At 45.1% G+C, this 19,345-nt stretch overlaps 2 protein-coding genes across 5 annotated transcripts in view; one reads left to right on the top strand and one right to left on the bottom strand.

Annotated features, from left to right (window-relative positions):
* KHDC4 (KH domain containing 4, pre-mRNA splicing factor) overlaps positions 1-1,747 on the bottom strand; it is a 17,812-nt gene extending 16,065 nt beyond the window's left edge. Inside the window, 3 exon segments of the mRNA XM_041477977.1 lie at positions 1,421-1,513; positions 1,516-1,661; positions 1,740-1,747. Coding sequence (XP_041333911.1) covers positions 1,421-1,513; positions 1,516-1,563 — 141 coding nt within the window. The 5' untranslated portion in view covers positions 1,564-1,661; positions 1,740-1,747.
* A 10-nt stretch (positions 1,748-1,757) lies between these two features.
* Positions 1,758-18,494, top strand: HORMAD1 (HORMA domain containing 1). Of its 4 annotated transcripts, none has more exons than XM_041477979.1 (15): positions 1,758-2,911; positions 3,305-3,397; positions 3,497-3,548; positions 3,833-3,977; positions 4,224-4,287; positions 5,953-5,989; positions 6,357-6,377; positions 6,476-6,502; positions 7,056-7,123; positions 7,578-7,729; positions 8,860-9,113; positions 9,489-9,552; positions 13,332-13,399; positions 14,054-14,137; positions 18,052-18,494. In XM_041477979.1, exons 3-15 carry the CDS (start codon positions 3,516-3,518, stop codon positions 18,130-18,132), a joined length of 1,098 nt encoding a protein of 365 aa, XP_041333913.1. In that variant the 5' UTR covers positions 1,758-2,911; positions 3,305-3,397; positions 3,497-3,515; the 3' UTR covers positions 18,133-18,494. The 4 variants fall into 4 exon arrangements, with proteins under 4 accessions (XP_041333913.1, XP_041333912.1, XP_041333916.1 ...); XM_041477978.1 differs by having other exon boundaries at positions 2,642-2,714; XM_041477982.1 differs by lacking the exon at positions 18,052-18,494 and adding an exon at positions 13,764-13,837 and having other exon boundaries at positions 2,642-2,714; positions 14,054-14,099.
* The last annotated feature ends 851 nt before the right edge of the window (positions 18,495-19,345 follow it).

The following is a 19,345-nucleotide window of genomic DNA, read 5'->3' as shown; positions in this document are numbered from 1 at the left end:
AATATAATATAATATAATATAATATAATATAATATAATATAATATAATATAATATATATTATTTTATATATAATATAGTACATTATAGTACATATACTATATTATTGTATATATAATGTAATATAGTATATATAATAGTATAGTATGATATATTATAGTATATATATTACATAGTACATATACCATTATATATTATAGTATATATTATATAATATATTATCTATTACATTATAGTATATATTACATTATATATTATAGTATATTATATTACAGAACAGTATATTACAGCATAGCATATTATATTATAGTATGTTATAGTATATATCATAGTATATCATATACTATATATATTATATACTATATACCATCATTTATCATACATATATACATATACACTATCATATATACTATATATATGATATACCATAGTATATTATATTATAGAATATTACAGTATAGTATATTATACTATAGTATATTATATCATAGTATATTATTATATTACAGAATAGTACATTATAGTATATTATAATATATTATAATCATATTGTAGGATATCATATAGTATTTAACAGAATTAATATAACAAAATTAATAGAATAACAATCCTCTTGTTCACCCCTTTCAGCTGTTGAAGGGAAAATCTTTACAGAAATTAGTGGAGAGCACATTGGAATTACTGCTGGATCTGCCTCCTCCCAGCCCAAATAAATTTGATTTATCTTCAGCACATATTAATAGAATATTAATAGAATATTAACAGAATTACTAGAATAACATCCTTCTCGTTCACCCCTTTCAGCTGTTGAAGGTAAAATCTTTACACAGAAAGCACACTGCAATTACTGCATGAAACTTGAAAGAGCTTCTGAACTTGGCTCCAGCACAGGCTGAGGACAGGCAGAAGAGCAAGACAAGACTGGGACTGGGACTGGAAAAGCAGCTTGAAGCCACACTTGGTTTAAAACAGAAAATTCAGAGATTGTTTAAGGGGAACACAGGGAGCATCCAGTGCAATGCCTGAGCTCATCTGGGTCAACCCAGCTCGGGGCAGGGCTCAGGAAAAGCTGAATACACTGGTTGGGATCTGGATATACAGCTCACTTTGGGAACCTCTTCAGGCACAGAAATAACTTGGTCTCATATTTTAAAGCATTTGTTTCACACGGGAGTTTTCCATCAGCTCTGCTCTCTGGAAAAATCCTCGTGGCTCCCTTACAACTCCGAATATTCCACGCTTCTGAGACAAAAAAAACCACTTTATCACCTCCCTACAGGTGGCTTGGGTAAAACCTCACAGCTGCCTGACCTCACAGCCATCCACTGCTTTTTATTACGCTGAAAAACAGTTTTAAAATCATTCCCGGCTGCTTTTATCGCAGCCAGCTCCCCGAATCACCGCCCGCGCCCACCCACCCACCTTGTCCGCCGTGCTGGGCGCCGGCTTCAGCTTCCCTTTGGCCATCAGCATCGCGTTGATCTTCGCCGCCACGGCCGCGGCCGCATCCAGCGCTCCCGAGGGCGCCGCCGAGCTCTCGGACCCGGCCACGGCGGCGCCGCCATCGCCGCCCCCACCGGGGAACGGCCGCCCGGGCAGCGGCGCCGTGCCGGCCAGCAGGAAATTAGGCGCCGGGCCGGGCTGATCCCACTTGCTGCGGCGCCTGGAAAAGACAGAGGGAGGGTGAGGAGCCGCGCCGAGGGGCACCGGGGCCGGCCGAGCCGCCGCGGCCGCGCCTCACCCGCCCGCGGCCGCAATATAGTTAGAGTAATAAAACTTGGACAATTTGGATTAGGACAATACAAGACAATAAAGATTTATGGACAGTCCAGGTACCTTTTCCTGGGCAAAATAAGCCCGAAAAAGGACCCACGTTAACAGAGGATTAACCCTTTAAAGCAACAGCCTGTTCATGTTCACACAGCTCATCCATGGTGCACAAATTCCATTCCAACACAGGATTCTGTCTGGGCAGTGTCAGCTTCTTCCTCTGAATCCTGGCCTGAGGCAGGAAGAAGTTCGTTTCTTCTGATAAAAGAATAATAAATTATTTTTTTCGGAAAGATTTAGGTGTCCTGCGGCTGCTGTCTGGTGCAAGTACCTCATTCCTCTCTTTAAAAAAATATCTTACAGAGCACAGTTTCTATTTTAACATTACGTCATAACCTAAAACTATATTTAACACGCTACTTAAATTAATACAGCATAACTTTCTAACATAACACATATCTGCGAAAAGCCAATCATAAAACACGCATTTTTCACAGAAACCACTTGAATATTTGCGAAAAGCCAATATTATAACACGTATCTGTAACACGAGTGAACGGCTGGAGCTGCGTCAGCGAGGATTATGTCGGATTATCAGTAAATATTCTTCCCCCAGAGGGTGATGGCACTGCCAGAGCTCCAGAAGCGTTTGGAAAATGCTCTCAGGGTGGGGTTTTTGGGGTGCCAGTGCAGGACTAGGGATAAAAAAAATGAAATTAATAATCTTTGTAATTCCCTCACAGCCCAGAACATTCCACAAGCCCCGTCCCCTCATAGACGGGGCAGGAACTGCGCATGCGCGGCCGGCTGAGGGCAAGCCGCGCTCCCTGCGTTTGCGCACGGCCCTTCGGCTGAGCCCGCTGAGGGCAAGCCCCGCCCCCTGCGTTTGCGCACGGCCCCTCGGCAGAGCCCTCTGAGGGCGAGGGCGGGAAAAGGCGCCCTGAGGGTGAGGGCGGGCGTTTCTTTCAATTCCCTCGCTTCATCTCCATCTCCCTTCTCTTTCCTCACATTCTCCTGCAGTTTTCCCTCGATCATCTCACACCTCACCTCCGGGTTTTGTTGCCCGCTGCCCCGCGCTGCTGTGCGGTGTTGTGTCTTCGCGCTTTCATCCTCCGCCTGCCTCAGTTTCCCTTGAGGAAGCAGGTGGTGGTTTGTGGGCTGAGGCTGATGGGGGGGCGGCTCCTTCCTCACAGCGGGGCCTAACTCAGCCGGGTGTTGTCATCGGGGGGTTGCTGAGGGGAGCTCGGTGCCCTGTGGTGATCCAGACCTCATTTCTAACTTGGGGAAGGTGTTTTCCTCAGGTGTGGGTGCATTTGTTATTCCTGAGTTGGGGGGAAGGTTTGTGTGGAGTCAGGCTTAGGGTGGTGAGGATTCTGTTTCTCCCATACTCATTGAAATTAGAGAATAAAACGGCTCGAGTCTGGGGGTGTTTGAAATGTGGGGAGCATTTTCATGAAAATCCTGTAGGTTGTGCCTTTGGAGGTTCATATTTCATAGGATTACTGATACAAATGTTCTAATTGTTGCATCCTGTAGCCTCAGGGGAGGCCTGTGCTGCTGTGAAAATCAAGAATCTGATACTGGGGATGATTAGAGGAGCCATCCTGCTCCGTTTCCTGAAAAATACAGGTTTGTTTGAGCTGGTGAATTGAGCAGAAGGTGTTTGTAAATCCAGGGAATGCAGCCTTTTTCCTTCTCCAGGTGCTAATGCAGGTGTTTCATTGACAGGCACGGGAGTCTCTGCAGAATGGCAACTGCTCAGAAGCAAAAGAATTCTGTGGTACGGTTTTGTTTGTGTATTTCAGCACAATAATAATGGGAAAAATGGGGGAGTTTTGGCTGGAATAGTGCACCCAGGTGATATTTATTAATGTGAAAATAGCAGGGTAGTTCCGTATTTTAATTATTAATAAAGAATATCTAGAAAAAATTATAGAAAAATAATCTGAACTTTGTTGTCGTAGAAACCAGCTGTGCCCTACAAATACTGTAACACCAAGTGTAGGGAATGTGCTTAGCTCTACAAATCCCAAAAACTAATTGGTTTCTTGCTGTGATTTTCAGAGTGCAGTTGTATTTCCCAAGAAAATAGCCACGGAGCAGCAATCCCTGATGCTGGTGAAGAGGCTCCTGGCAGTGGCAGTGTCCTGCATCACTTACCTGAGGGGAATCTTCCCTGAAAGTGCCTATGGAACCAGATACATGGATGGTAAGGGGCTGTTGCCACGGTGATTTGGAAAAACTGTTGTCATGGGGTTGTTTTTAAAGCCAGTTGGTGCATATAAATATTAATAAATTAAATTTTGTTGTTGCTGCTGCTAACTCAGCATTAAAGCTATGCTCACACTTGACAGTAATGTTAATTTTAGTCTCTTCTTCATATGTGCTTTTAGGCAATGAACTTTTAGTTGCACTTTGCCCTAAATAAATGTGGTTTTTTTTGGGTTTTTTTGAGATGTTTGTGTCAAAATTCTGCGGGAAGACAAAAACTCTCCTGGCTCTACCCAGCTGGTGAAGTGGTAGGTTGATTCCAGCAGGCAGGTAACATCTAAGTGCTCAAAGGTCCCTTCCTGGTTGTTTGCAGATCAAGGCAAAAAGTTCTCTCCCACATTTGTGTCCCAGCTGTGACAATGTTGTTTTCAGCTCAGGGCTCAGGAGAGCACAAATCTCTGTTTGCAGAGTGACTATTCTTTATATTTACTAAATAAATACCAAATATCCAACACTATGGATTTGTATGCTTCATCCCTCTGGCTGCTCATGAGCTCTGAAGGGTGCCCAGAAATGCAAACCTCTAAAAGTTGATCAGGAGCCTCAAAGCCACCATTTTGCACCTTCAATTGAAAGATCTCTCACAGGTTTTGTAAGAGTGGCACTGTCAGACTTGTTCAGAGCCTGCTGGAGCACTGGCTGGGATTGCAGCTGCTGCTCCTGCTTTTGCTCCTGCTCACAGCAGCTCTGAGTTCTGCTCCAGGTGCTCTCCTTGCTTTTTGGGAACCTCTCTGCCTTGCTTACATCTCCCTGTATTCTGTCACCTCCAAAAAGGTTCTTTTCCCCCTTTCCCCACTCCTGAAAGGCGTGGGAGGGATGCTGCCCTCACCCCCTGGCATGCTGAGGGGTTTGCATTTTGGGACAGGGATATTTGAGATATTCCACGTGTGGGGTGAAGCTTCACACCAGATTTACTCATCAGAAATACCCCAAAAACCCGAGCTAAATGAAAGCTGCACTTAGCAAAGCTTGAGGGCTCAGAGTTGATGCTAAAGGTGATTCAGCCACGTGCTGTCACAAAGGGAGGGAGGGGAAAGCTGGGGTTTGCTGATGGATCTTCCCTGGGGAGGCTGAGCTGCACAGGCTCCCTGCTTTGGGGGGGCTGTGGCACTCTGGGCAGTGGTCTTTCCTTCACACCAAACACAGCTTCTGTTTGCTGACTGTAAGTGAAAGGAAAAAATAGGGCAAGAAAGAATTGAAAGGAAAAATTGAAAAAAAAATGGGGGAGTTTTGATTTCCTGATTGGGTGTTGTATAAAAAGGAAATAACATCTAAATAAAAGTTATAATTCCTTTATGGTTCAGCAGTGTTGCTGTTCAGCTGAATTATTGATTTATGGTAAAATCATGGGATGGTTTGGGGTGGAAGGGACCTTGGAGCTCACCTTCCTCACCCCTCTGCCATGGACACCTGCAATTAGACCAAGCTGCTGCCCTGATTAATTAATACATGTGTTGGAAGGTGTTTGAAGTATTATAATATGTATTTACTGATAAATCATTTACCTCCAGATTATGTTTTTCATTGATTTCCCTCCAGATTATATTTTTAATTGATTTACCTCTGGCTTATATTTTTAATTTATTTACCTCCAGCTTATATTTTAATTGATTTACCTTCAGATTATATTTTTAATTGATTTCCCTCCAGGTTGTATTTTTAATTGCTTTACCTCCAGATCATATTTTAATTGCTTTACCTCCAGATTGTATTTTAATTATTCTTTCAAGAGGTTGGGGTGATTTGGTGTTACAAAGCTTGTATCACTTCTAATAAGATAAAATGATGGGATAAGTGTTATTTATTGCTCTAATACAGTAAAAGTAAACACAAAAGTTTCGTTTTTTTGGTGCTATTAGTGAGAAACAAGTGACAATTAGCAGTAGCTGGCCAATATTGTTTGGTTTTTGCAGGATGTTAGGATGCTATGATGCCTTGCAGAAGAAATACGTAAGTGCTCCAGTCTCCTTTCAGTTGTGTGGAAAGGTTGGTTTCAGTGCAGTGCAGGGCTGCTCAGGGAGAGGCACAGCTCACTCAGCTGCACTGGGGGATGCACAGGAATTTCTGCATCAAGCTCTTGGAAACAGCAGCTCAGAAAGCCAGAGAGATCTGTGGGTGTTTCCTTCTGCAGCTGAATCCTCTCCTCCACAGGAGAGGAGTGAAGAGGAAGAAGTTTTTCTTCCAACAGGCCTTGGTTGCCTGTGTTGGATTCCAGAGCTAGAGAAAAGCAGCTTGGGCAGCACAAATGGGCAATTAAATATATTTAATGTTCTTTTTTTTGTTGTTTTTTTTTTTCTCTCTGTTATGTTCCTGACAGCTGAGACAGATTGTCCTGGCAGTGAGTATCTCTGAAAGGCAGGGACTTGTTTTTAGGGGACATGCTTTGAGGGATGTGCAGTTCTCATTGTGATTCCTCTATTTTCTTTAAAAACACAGGTTTATACCCAGACAGAAGATCCTCAGGTAAACCTGCTGGAAATCTCACTGCTGATAATATGAATTTAATGAAATGTGGGTACAAGCAGGAAGATTTAACATGCACATTTATTAAAAAGGGGCATTTTGAAATAGCAGCTGTTAAAATGACTGGGGTCAGTGGCAATTGCACTGTGGAATTGCATTTGAGTATTCTCAGGCTGTGCAAGAAACCAAAATGTCATTGCAGGGTGAGATGTCCCATCCTGACTCTGCCTGGCGAGTCTGTGGGACTTCTGTGCAAAACACAAAACCCACCACATCTATTCCATGTGTGAAACATTTTCATGGAATATTTTATGCTAAAAACTTCAGCTGATTTTCAAAATATTTCATCATGGTGATTCCTGGAAAAGAATCATCACTTTATGATGTTTTAAATAGTTTTATGCATTTTTACTGTTAATTGTTAGAGGATTAGGAGCACATGTAAGTGGATGGGAGTTGGGCTGTGGTTATTCCTTTAAAGGTTGATAGGTTACTGAGCAGAGCTGCAGCAGGAGTTTAGGATTAGTTTAATAATTACTGGTTTTGTTTGCAGACAGTCACAGAGTGTTACCACTTCAAGTTCAAGTACACCCACAATGGGCCACTCCTGGATTTTGGCAGGTACAGCCCTGGGACTGCTCCATGTCCCTTGGACACAGCTCAGTGTCATAACTCTGCATCTGACCTCTTTCCTTTTCTTCAGACTGATTCTATCAACACCCTTACTAAAACACAATCACTTTGGTTGTGCCCATAACTTTAACATCCCCTTGGACACAGCTCAGTATCACAACTCTGCATCTGACCTCTTTCCTTTTCTTCAGACCAATTCTATCAACACCCTTACTAAAACACAATCACTTTGGTTGTGCCCATAACTTTAACATCCCCTTGGACACAGCTCAGTGTCATAACTCTGCATCTGACCTCTTTCCTTTTCTTCAGACTGATTCTATCAACACACTTAGTAAAACACAATTAATCACTTTGGTTGTGCCATAACTTTACCATCCCCTCAGAAGGTGATGCTGGGTGTCAGAGTCCGTCAGAACTCACGTGGCTGCTGTGTTTTTAGCAAGGACAGGAAGTCAGAGAGCCCCATCAGCTGTGCAGACACCAAGAAGGCCAGCATCCTCCTGATCCGCAAGATCTACGTCCTGATGCAGAACCTCAGCCCCCTGCCCAGCGACGTCTGCCTCACCATGAAACTCCTCTACTACGATGAGGGTACGCTGCCAGCTCACCCTCGTTTATCAGGCTCTGCAGAGCAAGACAAAAATGGGCGTTTTTCAGTTTTTCAGGGGATAATCTTTGTGGCTGCTGGGATTTGTTAAGTGAGGTAGTTTCACGTGTGGCTGTGTCACAGGCATGTTTAATGAAAAATCCTTTTGCCAGGATCTTTTCCCCTCAGAAGCTGGGAAGCTTCAGCTTCTCCATGTTTTGCTGCTTTGGAATGTGATTTGGAGAATTGTTTACCCAGCATGTGAAATTGTTTTCACTTGATGACCAATGACAGCCACCTGTGTCGAGGCTGGGAGCAGCCACAAGATTTTGTTATTCATTCCATTCCTTTCTAGCCTTTTGAAAGATCCTTTCTATTTTTTAGTATAGTCTTAATATAGCATTATAATATATAATTAATAGAATATAATTATATAATAAATCAGCCTGAAACATGACCCTCAAACCAACCAGATGGCTGTTTCTCAGGACAGGGGATGGGATGTGATCTCACAGCAGGAACACAATCCTGGCACTGATTTCACTGCATTTGGCTGGGGTTTAAAACATTTGCAGTTTTCCAGAGTGTGTCAGCCTGTAGCATAATTTGTTAAGTGAGGTTGCTTCACGTGTGGCTCTCTCAGGACAGGTTGAATCCCAAGGGGATGGGATGTGGTCTCACAGCAGGAACACAATCCTGGCACTGATTTCACTGCATTTGGCTGGGGTTTAAAACATTTGCAGTTTCCCAGAGTGTGTCAGGCATAATTTCCCAGCCTGGTTCTAGTTTGATGGCTGTCCAAATACCTGGCTCTGCTTCTGAGTGTGTTACTGCCTTACAAAGACAAATCAGAGCTTCTGTTTTCTCTCTATATCTACAACCTCCTCCAAAGAGCTTTAACAGGCCTTTGCCTGTTGTGCAAAGAGAAAATAACCTGAATATTGATTATTACTCCCTTCCCCACACACAATTTTTTACAGTAACTCTCTGTATTTAAAGAAGAAAAGAGTTTAAATTAGTTTTGCAAGAACATGTTCCATTCTGTTTAATTCCATTCTGTTTAGTTCCATTCTGTTTAATCCCATTCTGTTTAATCCCATTCTGATTAATTCCATTCTGTTTGATTTCTCTGCAGTCACACCCCCTGATTACCAGCCCCCAGGTTTCAAGGAGGCCAGGGACGAGGGGCTGCTCTTCAAGGAGGAGCCCATGTACCTGAATGTGGGGGAAGTGCCAACACCTTTCCATCTGCTGAAGCTGAAAATCACCACTGAGAAGCAGCGCATGGAGAATGTTGACAAGAGCATCCTAAAGCAGGGAGAGACTGCTGAGCCTCTCCAGCTGTGTGGGGAGAGCAGAGATGGCCCAGAGGAGAGCCAGGACATGAATGTAAGAGCACTGCCTTTGTTTTGGGCAGCTTTTTGAATTTTTTGTGGTGTGTCACCTAGAAAAAGCCCATTATTGTTTCACTGTGTGTAAGCCAGAACCCCCTCTATTTTCAGACATGGTTGAGCAGGATAATGTATCTTAAATTAATTTTTTCCTTAATTTTCCTGCTCCACTTTGCAGCCTGTCACTGCTCAGGCAGTGCCTGTGCACAGGAGCAGCAGAGGGACAGATGGAACCTCCTCCTCCCGTGTCACAATCACTTATTTCAGTTTATTCCACCACAAATCCATTTTAAAAATGTGTCCTTAATCATCTGAGTAGGAACTTCCATTCTTGTGTGTCTGCAGTCAGTGACACACCTGTTTCTTCATCCAGGAGGATCCTGTCTTGGGTAATGAAGTGCAAGATAAGAATCATGTGAATATTTCAGAAGCTCAAGGTAATATTTATATATATTGCATTATCATTTCAATATTACAATATTTATATTATAATTTTTATTATATTATATAATAATCTGTATACAAAAACTACTCAGTGCAAATCTCCAATCACCCAGTGCAAAACAACAACTAAATAAACTATTTAGTGCAATACAACACCAATCTTTAATTATATTTTATGTTATAATTTTATTATATTATAATTTTTGTATTATATTATCTGTTATATTTTTCAAACCCCTCAAATTTCTATATTCAAATTTTTATTTTTTTCTTCCCATCTATGACTGTGCCTTTATTTTTTATCAGGGCTTCATTCTGTGAAACACTTGGTTAACAAAAGTTAACATGTTAAAACATGATTAACATATTTTCATGGTACTGTTCAATATTCTGATCTTCTGTTCCATTTTATCAGCTAAGCTAAATTGAATAGGGTTTATATTTAGAAATAAACTTTATTTGCTTTCTCTACTCTTTTTGTTACTAATAATTACTGATTTATTTAATTTTTGATCATATTTAGTTTGCACATTAAGCTCGGGGAGGTTTTGTCCTGTTGAGCTCATTTTTGCAGACTTGGAAACAAAATTCTCTTTGCAAAAACCACTTTGGCTCCTTTTTTTGTAGTTTTTTTCTTTAAATTTCAGCTTTCTGAGCTTCAACTCAATTCAGAAATCCCATTTTTAGCCCAGAACCCCACACCTTCATCCAGAGGGAGCTGCTCCCGGAGCTGGGACTGTTGTGTTCTTTGTGAGGGAGCTGACTCCACTTTTGTTAGAAGGCTGATTTATTGCATTATTATCTTTTATTAAAATGATATATTAAAACTGTACTAAACTATAGAAAGATACATCAGAAAGCTAGAAAAGAATGAATCATAAAATTTTGTGACAGATTAGAGTCTGACACAGCTGGGCTGGGATTGGTCATGAAGTAAAAACAATTCACATGGAACCAATCAAAGATGGTTCCACATTCCAAAGCAGCAAAACACAGGAGAAGCCATCAGATAATACTGTTTTATTTTCCTTTGAGGCTTCTCATCTTCTCAGGAGAAGAAATCCTGGTGAAGATACTTTTCATAAAATACCATGATAACAAACAACCTCACCAGAGTGTGTTTTGTTTCATGAACCATTCTGTGTTTGGCTCTGCTGCTTCCTGTGAGTGCCTTTTCCAGCTGAGGGTGCTCTGGGGACCTGCTGCCCTTTCTCTGAGTGCTGCAGCTCTTTGAGAATGGCAGGTGAATGTTTTGGGATGGAATCCCTGCTGCCCTCTCCCTGAGTGCTGCAGCTCTTTGAGAATTGCAGGTGAATGTTTTGGGATAGAATCCCTGCTGCCCTTTCTCTGAGTGCTGCAGCTCTTTGAGAATGGCAGGTGAATGTTTTGGGATGGAATCCCTGCTGCCCTCTCCGTTTTGGGATAGAATCCCTGCAGCTCTTTGAGAATGGCAGGTGAATGTTTTGGGATAGAATCCCTGCTGCCCTTTCCCTGCAGCACCTTGAGAATTGCAGGTGAATGTTTTGGGATAGAATCCCTGCTGCCCTCTCCCTGTGTGCTGCAGCTCTTTGAGAATGGCAGGTGAATGTTTTTGCCATCACAAAGTAGAATCCCACACTGGGTTGGGTTGGGAGGCACCTTAAAGCTCATCCAGTGCCACCCCTGCCATGGCAGGGACACCTTCCATGATCCCCGGGTGCTCCAGGCTGGCCTTGGGCACTGCCAGGGATCCAGGGGCAGCCACAGCTTCCCTGGGAAATCCATTTTAATTTATTTAATCCCAAATATCTAAAGTTGGTGAGCTCAGGAGTCAGGAGTTAGATACTCACCCCCCAGTTCAGGTGCAAGGGGATTTTTGGGCAGTGCTCTCACAGAGCCATGCAATGGTTTGGGTTGAAACAGATTTTAAAACTCATCCAGTGCCATGGCAGGGACACCTTCCACCATCCCAGCCCTGTCCAGCCCAGCCCTGGGCACTCTCAGGGGCAGCCCCAGCTGCTCTGGTACCTGTGCCAGGGCCTCACCCTCCCAGGGAACAATTCCTTCCCAAAATGCATCAGGGTAAAGCATTCCCTGTGCCCTGTCCCTGCAGGCCTTGCCCAAAGCCCCTCTCCAGCTCTCCTGGAGCCCCTTTAGGTACTGGGAGAGGCTCTGAGCTCTCCTTGGAGCTTCTCCTCTGCAGGATGAACAACCCAACTCTCAGCATTTCCTTGGAGAGGAACTTTAATAAGTACAAGTTCTAGCAAAGCATTTTTGTTAGGATGAATCACACAGAAATGAGTTTCCTCAAGTGTTTTTGCTAAGACTCTAAATAAAATCTGTCAGTAAATAACTGTCCTGGCTCCTCCAGCCCTGGAAGATCCCCACTGCTGGCTTTTAATCACAGCTCCAAAATGTGCACCCAGCCTGACTCCAGCTCAAAACATGAGACACCAAATTGTCCTCAGGGATCTCAGGAGCTTCCTTTTCAGATTTTAGATAAAGCAGAGGATGGTTTGTGTTCACATTTCCCACTTTAGCCCTGAGGACTGAACTTTGCTGCCAAACAAACTGAAGGAGGAATTGCTGCTTGTTGATCTGCTCCTCCTGGAGAGGCTGCACACAAGCATCCAGACAATCTGGAACCCATTTTCTCTACAGGAATGTTGGGTTTGGGGTGGTTTTGAGAAGAAACACTTGCAGCTTTGCCAAACCAGCTGCCATTTCCATGCTGTTCAAAAATAATGGTGGAAATGTGTAGGAAACAGCACGTGCAGATCAGAATTTTTGTCTTGACAATGCCAGTAGGCTGCAGAACTGGAATAACCACATGAAGGTGTGCCTGATTCTTCCAAAAAGTCATAAAAAATGCAGGAAACTTTCTTGTCCTGGGGAGTTGGCAAATGTTTTATTTACAGGAACTACAAGGCACAATTTGTCAGCCTGGAATTCTTCTGTTGTTTCCACAGCTGAAGCACAGTCACCCATTCACCATCCCATCCTTCTGTCTGTATCCTGGAAAAACAGCCTGAATTAGGAACAGCAGAAATCTGCCTGGAGCTGCCTGTTCCCCCCTGAGGAACCCCCGAGGGCCTGCTCCTGCAGCTGCAGGCAGTGAGGGGGCTCTGCAGCTGGGGGTGCTGCTGGGCTGGGCTGCTGGGGCAGGAGCTGGCCCAGAGTGGCCTTTTCTCTGTCCTGCAGCTCCAAACAGGCTCCTGAGGCTTCAGGGTTGAGTGAAATCCCCTCAGCAGGGCAGGGTGTGAGGGAGCTGGGGGCTCAGAGTGGCCTTTTCCATGTCCTGCAGCACAGAACAGGCTCCTGAAGTTCCAGATTTTAATGAAATCCCCTCAGCAGGGCAGAGTTTGAAGGAGCTGGCTGAGAGTGGCCTTTTCCCTCTCCTGCAGCACAGAACAGGCTCCTGAGGCTTCAGATTGAAACAAATCCCTTCTGCAGGGCAGGGTGTGAGGGAATTGGCCCAGAGTGACACAGAACAGGCTCCTGAGGCTTCAGGGTTGCGTGAAATCCTCTCAGCAGGGCAGAGTGTGAGGGAGCTGGGGATCAAACCCACTCCTCCAGAGATGCTGGGTGTAAGCTGCTCCTGCAGTGGGCTGGAGGTTGGGGCAGGAAGTGGCTGAGTTAAAGAATAAATTCCAAGCTTGATGGAGATCAGGCTGTGCTCTGGAGGCAGCTGTTCCCAGCAGTTCTGAATTGTTCCTGGAGCAGAGCTGCTGTTGTTTGCTCTGGCTTGTTGGTGTGTGAACACCTTTATTTAACTCTCCAATTGTTCTTTCAGGAAAGAACTCAGCTCCTGAAGGGGAAGCTGGAGGGATCCAGACTCCCCCCCGTGTTTCTAACACTCAGGTAGGAACACTCTGCTCTGTCACCTTCAGCTTTTTCTGGAGCTTCTGTGCAGCTCCTTCCCTCCTTTGGCTAATCTGCTGAAAACTTATTTCCCACAGTTTCCAGCAACAAAAATTCCTTTACATTTCACTTCCTGGTGTTTTCCAAAACTGTTCTAAAGCACTGACAAAAGGCTGTTCCTCTGAAATGCAGCTCTCAAAACAAACAGATGCTGGGACTGTTTCTGAGTGAAATGTAATTTCCATGTTAATAAACTGCCTAGTGGGAATTCCACTGCTAATTCTGACAAACCAAAGCTTGTTTAAAACTTGATTCAAACTTCAAAATTCAGCTTTGTAACTCAGGTTATATTCCCTGCATGTAGAAGTTGGTGGCATTTATACATGGAGGACTGCTTCACACAGGTCCTTAAGATTTCTTAGAACAGGATAGCTGTAGGTAAGTGTCAGTGACCTCCTGTACCAAACCAGCACATGCTTCTCTCTGCCAGGGCCCTGCAGCACACCAGCTGTAAAAGCTGTGATTTCACCATTTTAATACCCCCAGATTTCAGTTTTAACTGTGCAGAGCAGTGATGCCCCAGCACTGAGCCCTGCTGGCTGTCTCCAGTTTTTTCCTGCTGTAACAATGCAAAAATCTATTTTCTGATTCCAGGTTGATCACTTGACTCGTAAAACATCTGAGCTGATTGTGTCAGAGAGCAGGACAAGAAGTGGAAAGATATTCCAGAGCTGCATTGTTAGTATCAGTTTTTCTTTAGTTCTCATCATTTCTGTTGCAAACAGTGAATAAAACTCAGAGCTTGCATTTGCTATTGACAGAATGAAATCCTCATCACTTCCTAAATTCCCATTCAGTTCAACACTGTCAAAAAGAATTCTGTCCAAAGAGTTGGAAGCTGATTTAATGCAGGTAACACAGGTTGAGGAAGATTCCTTAGTTTTGGTTGATATTTAGCCAAATTTCCTGCTGGTTTCAGCCATCAGCCAGGGGAGTTTGTGGCAGCAGAGATCCCCAGCACAGCTCACACAGTGCTTCCTTTGCTTCCACTTGGGAAACACTTTGCCAAAATTATAACCTCACCTCTGTGACACCTTCATTGCAAGAAAAATCCGTTTTTGGACTTAAATCAGGTCAGTCTGGCAGGCAGTGCTGCTTGTGGGGACCCAAAGCCTTCACAGCTGGGGCAGTGTTTTGTGTCCAGGCTGGAATTTGACCTTTGGGCCCCATTTCTGTGCTGCTCCTTCACTGCCTGGCTTGGCAGCTCTGGGAGCTTTGGGGGCCTTCACCAGGTATTTGGAATATTGGCAATGCTGAGTGAGGAGCAGATCCTTCTCCAGAACCCCTGGGGTGAATTTTTCTCTCTTCTCTTAGGCAAGAAATTGTTCCCTGTGAGGGATGGAATTCCCAGAGCAGCTGTGGCTGCCCCTGCATCCCTGGAAGTGTCCCAGGCCAGCTGGGGACACCCTGGGACAGTGGAAGGTGTCCCTCTGGCTGAGCTCTGAGGTCCCTCCCTGCTTCCAACCAGTCACATTCTGTGCTTTTTCTTACTCAGTGATGTGACAAAAAAATAAAAAAAAGGAAAAAGAGGAGGTTGTTCTGTTTGCTCACCATCCCTGTGTATTTTTCAAAGAGATTTTACTGAACTTAATAATAAATTTATTAAACAAAACACAATTGTTTTAAATAATCAAAATTACAGTGGAGCTGAAGGTTCATTGCCATCTCTTCAAGGGAGAGTCAGAAGCAGCAGGACTGAGCTCTCAGGGGGTTGTAGGGTGCAGAGCTGGAGTCATGGAATGTTTGGATTTAGGGACCTTAAAGCCTGGCCAGGGTCACCTTCCACCACCCCAGGCTGCTCCCAGCCCCTTCCAGCCTGGCCTGGAACACTTCCAGGGATGGGGCATCCAGGGAATCACCCGTGCCAGGGCCTGCCCACCTCACAGGGAGGGATTTCTCCCACAACTCCAACCCAAATTTCCCCTTTTTGAGTCTGAGCCTCTCCACCTCACAGGGAACAATTTCTCCCATATCTCCCACCTCAACTTCCCCTTTTTGAGTCTGAATCTCCCCACCTGACAGGGAAGGATTTTCCCCATGTTTCCAACCCCAATTTCCCCTTTTTGAGTCTGAATCTCCCCACCTGACAGGGAAGGATTTTTCCCATATCTCCAACCCAAATTTCCCCTACAGGTCCTTAAGATTTCTTAGAACAGGATAGCTGTAGGTAAGTGTCAGTGACCTCCTGTACCAAACCAGCACATGCTTCTCTCTGCCAGGGCCCTGCAGCACACCAGCTGTAAAAGCTGTGATTTCACCATTTTAATACCCCCAGATTTCAGTTTTAACTGTGCAGAGCAGTGATGCCCCAGCACTGAGCCCTGCTGGCTGTCTCCAGTTTTTTCCTGCTGTAACAATGCAAAAATCTATTTTCTGATTCCAGGTTGATCACTTGACTCGTAAAACATCTGAGCTGATTGTGTCAGAGAGCAGGACAAGAAGTGGAAAGATATTCCAGAGCTGCATTGTTAGTATCAGTTTTTCTTTAGTTCTCATCATTTCTGTTGCAAACAGTGAATAAAACTCAGAGCTTGCATTTGCTATTGACAGAATGAAATCCTCATCACTTCCTAAATTCCCATTCAGTTCAACACTGTCAAAAAGAATTCTGTCCAAAGAGTTGGAAGCTGATTTAATGCAGGTAACACAGGTTGAGGAAGATTCCTTAGTTTTGGTTGATATTTAGCCAAATTTCCTGCTGGTTTCAGCCATCAGCCAGGGGAGTTTGTGGCAGCAGAGATCCCCAGCACAGCTCACACAGTGCTTCCTTTGCTTCCACTTGGGAAACACTTTGCCAAAATTATAACCTCACCTCTGTGACACCTTCATTGCAAGAAAAATCCGTTTTTGGACTTAAATCAGGTCAGTCTGGCAGGCAGTGCTGCTTGTGGGGACCCAAAGCCTTCACAGCTGGGGCAGTGTTTTGTGTCCAGGCTGGAATTTGACCTTTGGGCCCCATTTCTGTGCTGCTCCTTCACTGCCTGGCTTGGCAGCTCTGGGAGCTTTGGGGGCCTTCACCAGGTATTTGGAATATTGGCAATGCTGAGTGAGGGGCAGATCCTTCTCCAGAACCCGTGGGGTGAATTTTTCTCTCTTCTCTTAGGCAAGAAATTGTTCCCTGTGAGGGATGGAATTCCCAGAGCAGCTGTGGCTGCCCCTGCATCCCTGGAAGTGTCCCAGGCCAGCTGGGGACACCCTGGGACAGTGGAAGGTGTCCCTCTGGCTGAGCTCTGAGGTCCCTCCCTGCTTCCAACCAGTCACATTCTGTGCTTTTTCTTACTCAGTGATGTGACAAAAAAATAAAAAAAAGGAAAAAGAGGAGGTTGTTCTGTTTGCTCACCATCCCTGTGTATTTTTCAAAGAGATTTTACTGAACTTAATAATAAATTTATTAAACAAAACACAATTGTTTTAAATAATCAAAATTACAGTGGAGCTGAAGGTTCATTGCCATCTCTTCAAGGGAGAGTCAGAAGCAGCAGGACTGAGCTCTCAGGGGGTTGTAGGGTGCAGAGCTGGAGTCATGGAATGTTTGGATTTAGGGACCTTAAAGCCTGGCCAGGGTCACCTTCCACCACCCCAGGCTGCTCCCAGCCCCTTCCAGCCTGGCCTGGAACACTTCCAGGGATGGGGCATCCAGGGAATCACCCGTGCCAGGGCCTGCCCACCTCACAGGAAGGGATTTCTTCCACAACTCCAACCCAAATTTCCCCTTTTTGAGTCTGAGCCTCTCCACCTCACAGGGAACAATTTCTCCCATATCTCCCACCTCAACTTCCCCTTTTTGAGTCTGAATCTCCCCACCTGACAGGGAAGGATTTTCCCCATGTTTCCAACCCCAATTTCCCCTTTTTGAGTCTGAATCTCCCCACCTGACAGGGAAGGATTTTTCCCATATCTCCAACCCAAATTTCCCCTTTTTTCAGTCTGACCTCCCCACCTCACAGAGAACAACTTCTCCCATATTTCCAACCCAAATTTCCCCTTTTTGAGACTGAACCTCCCCACCTGACAGGGAAGGACTTCTCCCATATCTCCCACCTCAACTTCCCCTTTTTGAGTCTGAATCTCCCCACCTGACAGGGAAGGATTTTCCCCATGTTTCCAACCCCAATTTCCCCTTTTTGAGTCTGAATCTCCCCACCTGACAGGGAAGGATTTTTCCCATATCTCCAACCCAAATTTCCCCTTTTTTCAGTCTGACCTCCCCACCTCACAGAGAACAACTTCTCCCATATTTCCAACCCAAATTTCCCCTCTTTCAGTCTGAATCTCCCCACCTGACAGGGAAGAACTTCTCCCATATCTCCCACCTCAATTTCCCCTTTTTTCAGCCTGAACCCAGCACTCCTTGTCCTGTGCTGCAGTTCCTGCTGGACACAGCTCCTTGATGCAGCTGTGGCAGCAGGAAAACAAACATGCCAGCCTTCCTCAGCGGGTCACTTCTGCCAGGAAATAGCATCCAGATGTTCCTGCAGGCCCAGCACATCTGGGCCCTGGCTGGTCACACCTCTGTCCTGCTGAGGCTGTGCTGAGCCCTGTCCTGGCCCCACGGAGCTGCTGCAATTCCATGTCTTGGTTTTCCTTGGCAGGTGCACCAGGCTGAGCTCTCCTCCAGCCAGGAGGTGCTGCCCAAGAGGAGGAAGCTCAGCGAGCCCAAGGAGCAGTTCTAGTTGCCCAAAAGAAGAAGCCCAGCCAGCCCCAGGAGCAGTTTTAGTTGCCCAGAAGAAGCTCAGTGAGCCCCAGGAGCAGTTTTAGTTGCCCAGAAGAATCTCAACCAGCCCCAGGAGCAGTTTTAGTTGCCAAAAGAAGCCCAGCCAGCCCAAGGAATCCTTCTAGTTGCCCAAAATGAGCTCAACAAGCCCAAGGAGCAGTTTAGTTGCCCAAAAGGAGGAAGCTCAACAGGAACAAGGAATCCTTCTAGTTGCCAAGAAGAAGGAAGCTCAGCATGCCCAAGGAGAAGTTTTAGTTGCAGTTCAACAAGCCCAAGGAACGGTTTTATTTGCCCAAAAGGATTAATCTCAACAAGCCCAAGGAGCAGATTAGTTGCCAAAAGAATCTCAACAAGCCCAAGGAGCAGTTCTAGTTGCCCAAAAGAAGCTCAACAAGCCCCAGGAGCAGTCTGAGTTGCCCAAAAGGATGAAACTCAGTGAGCCCCAGGAGCAGTTTTAATTGCCCAAAAGAAGCTCAACAAGCCCCAGGAGCAGTTTTGGTTGCCCAAAAGAAGCAGCTCAACCAGCCCAAGGAATCCTTTTAGTTGCCTAAAAGGAGGAAGCTCAACAAGAACAAGGAGCAGCTTTATTTGCCCAAAAGAATCTCAGCGAGCCCAAGGAGCAGTTTTAGTTGCAGTTCAACAAGTCCCAGGAGCAGTTTTATTTGCCCAAAAGGATGAATCTCAACATGCCCAAGGAGCAGTTTTAGTTGCCCAAAGGAATCTCAACCAGCCCAAGGAGCAGTTGCCCAAAAGAAGAAGCTCAGCAAGCCCAAGGAATCCTTTATTTGCCCAAAAGGATGAAACTCAACCAGCCCAGGAGCAGTTTTATTTGCCCAAAAGGAGGAATCTCAGCCAGCCCCAGGAGCAGTTTTGGTTGCCCAGAAGAAGCTCAACCAGCCCCAGGAGCAGTTTTATTTGCCCAAAAGGAGAAGCCCAGCCAGCCCCAGGAGCAGTTTTGGTTGCCCAAAGGAATCTCAGCCAGCCCCAGGAGCAGTTTTGGTTGCCCATCTCCAGTTCTCCTCTCCAGTTTGCTTGTCCACGTTGGCTTTTCAGATCTGCTCTGCTCCATTTGCAGTCCCGTGTGTTTCAGGGAAGGAAAGCTCAGGAAGCCCAGCTGAAGAATTCCAAACTCATTCTGTGCAGGACCAGCAATCCTTGGATCTGGGGTTGTG

This window comes from Pyrgilauda ruficollis, unplaced genomic scaffold, assembly GCF_017590135.1.
Source record: "Pyrgilauda ruficollis isolate IOZ18807 unplaced genomic scaffold, ASM1759013v1 scaffold427, whole genome shotgun sequence".
Lineage (NCBI taxonomy): Eukaryota > Metazoa > Chordata > Aves > Passeriformes > Passeridae > Pyrgilauda > Pyrgilauda ruficollis.
Note: the sequence above shows the minus strand (reverse complement) of the source record. Positions and strands in the feature narration are given on the sequence as shown.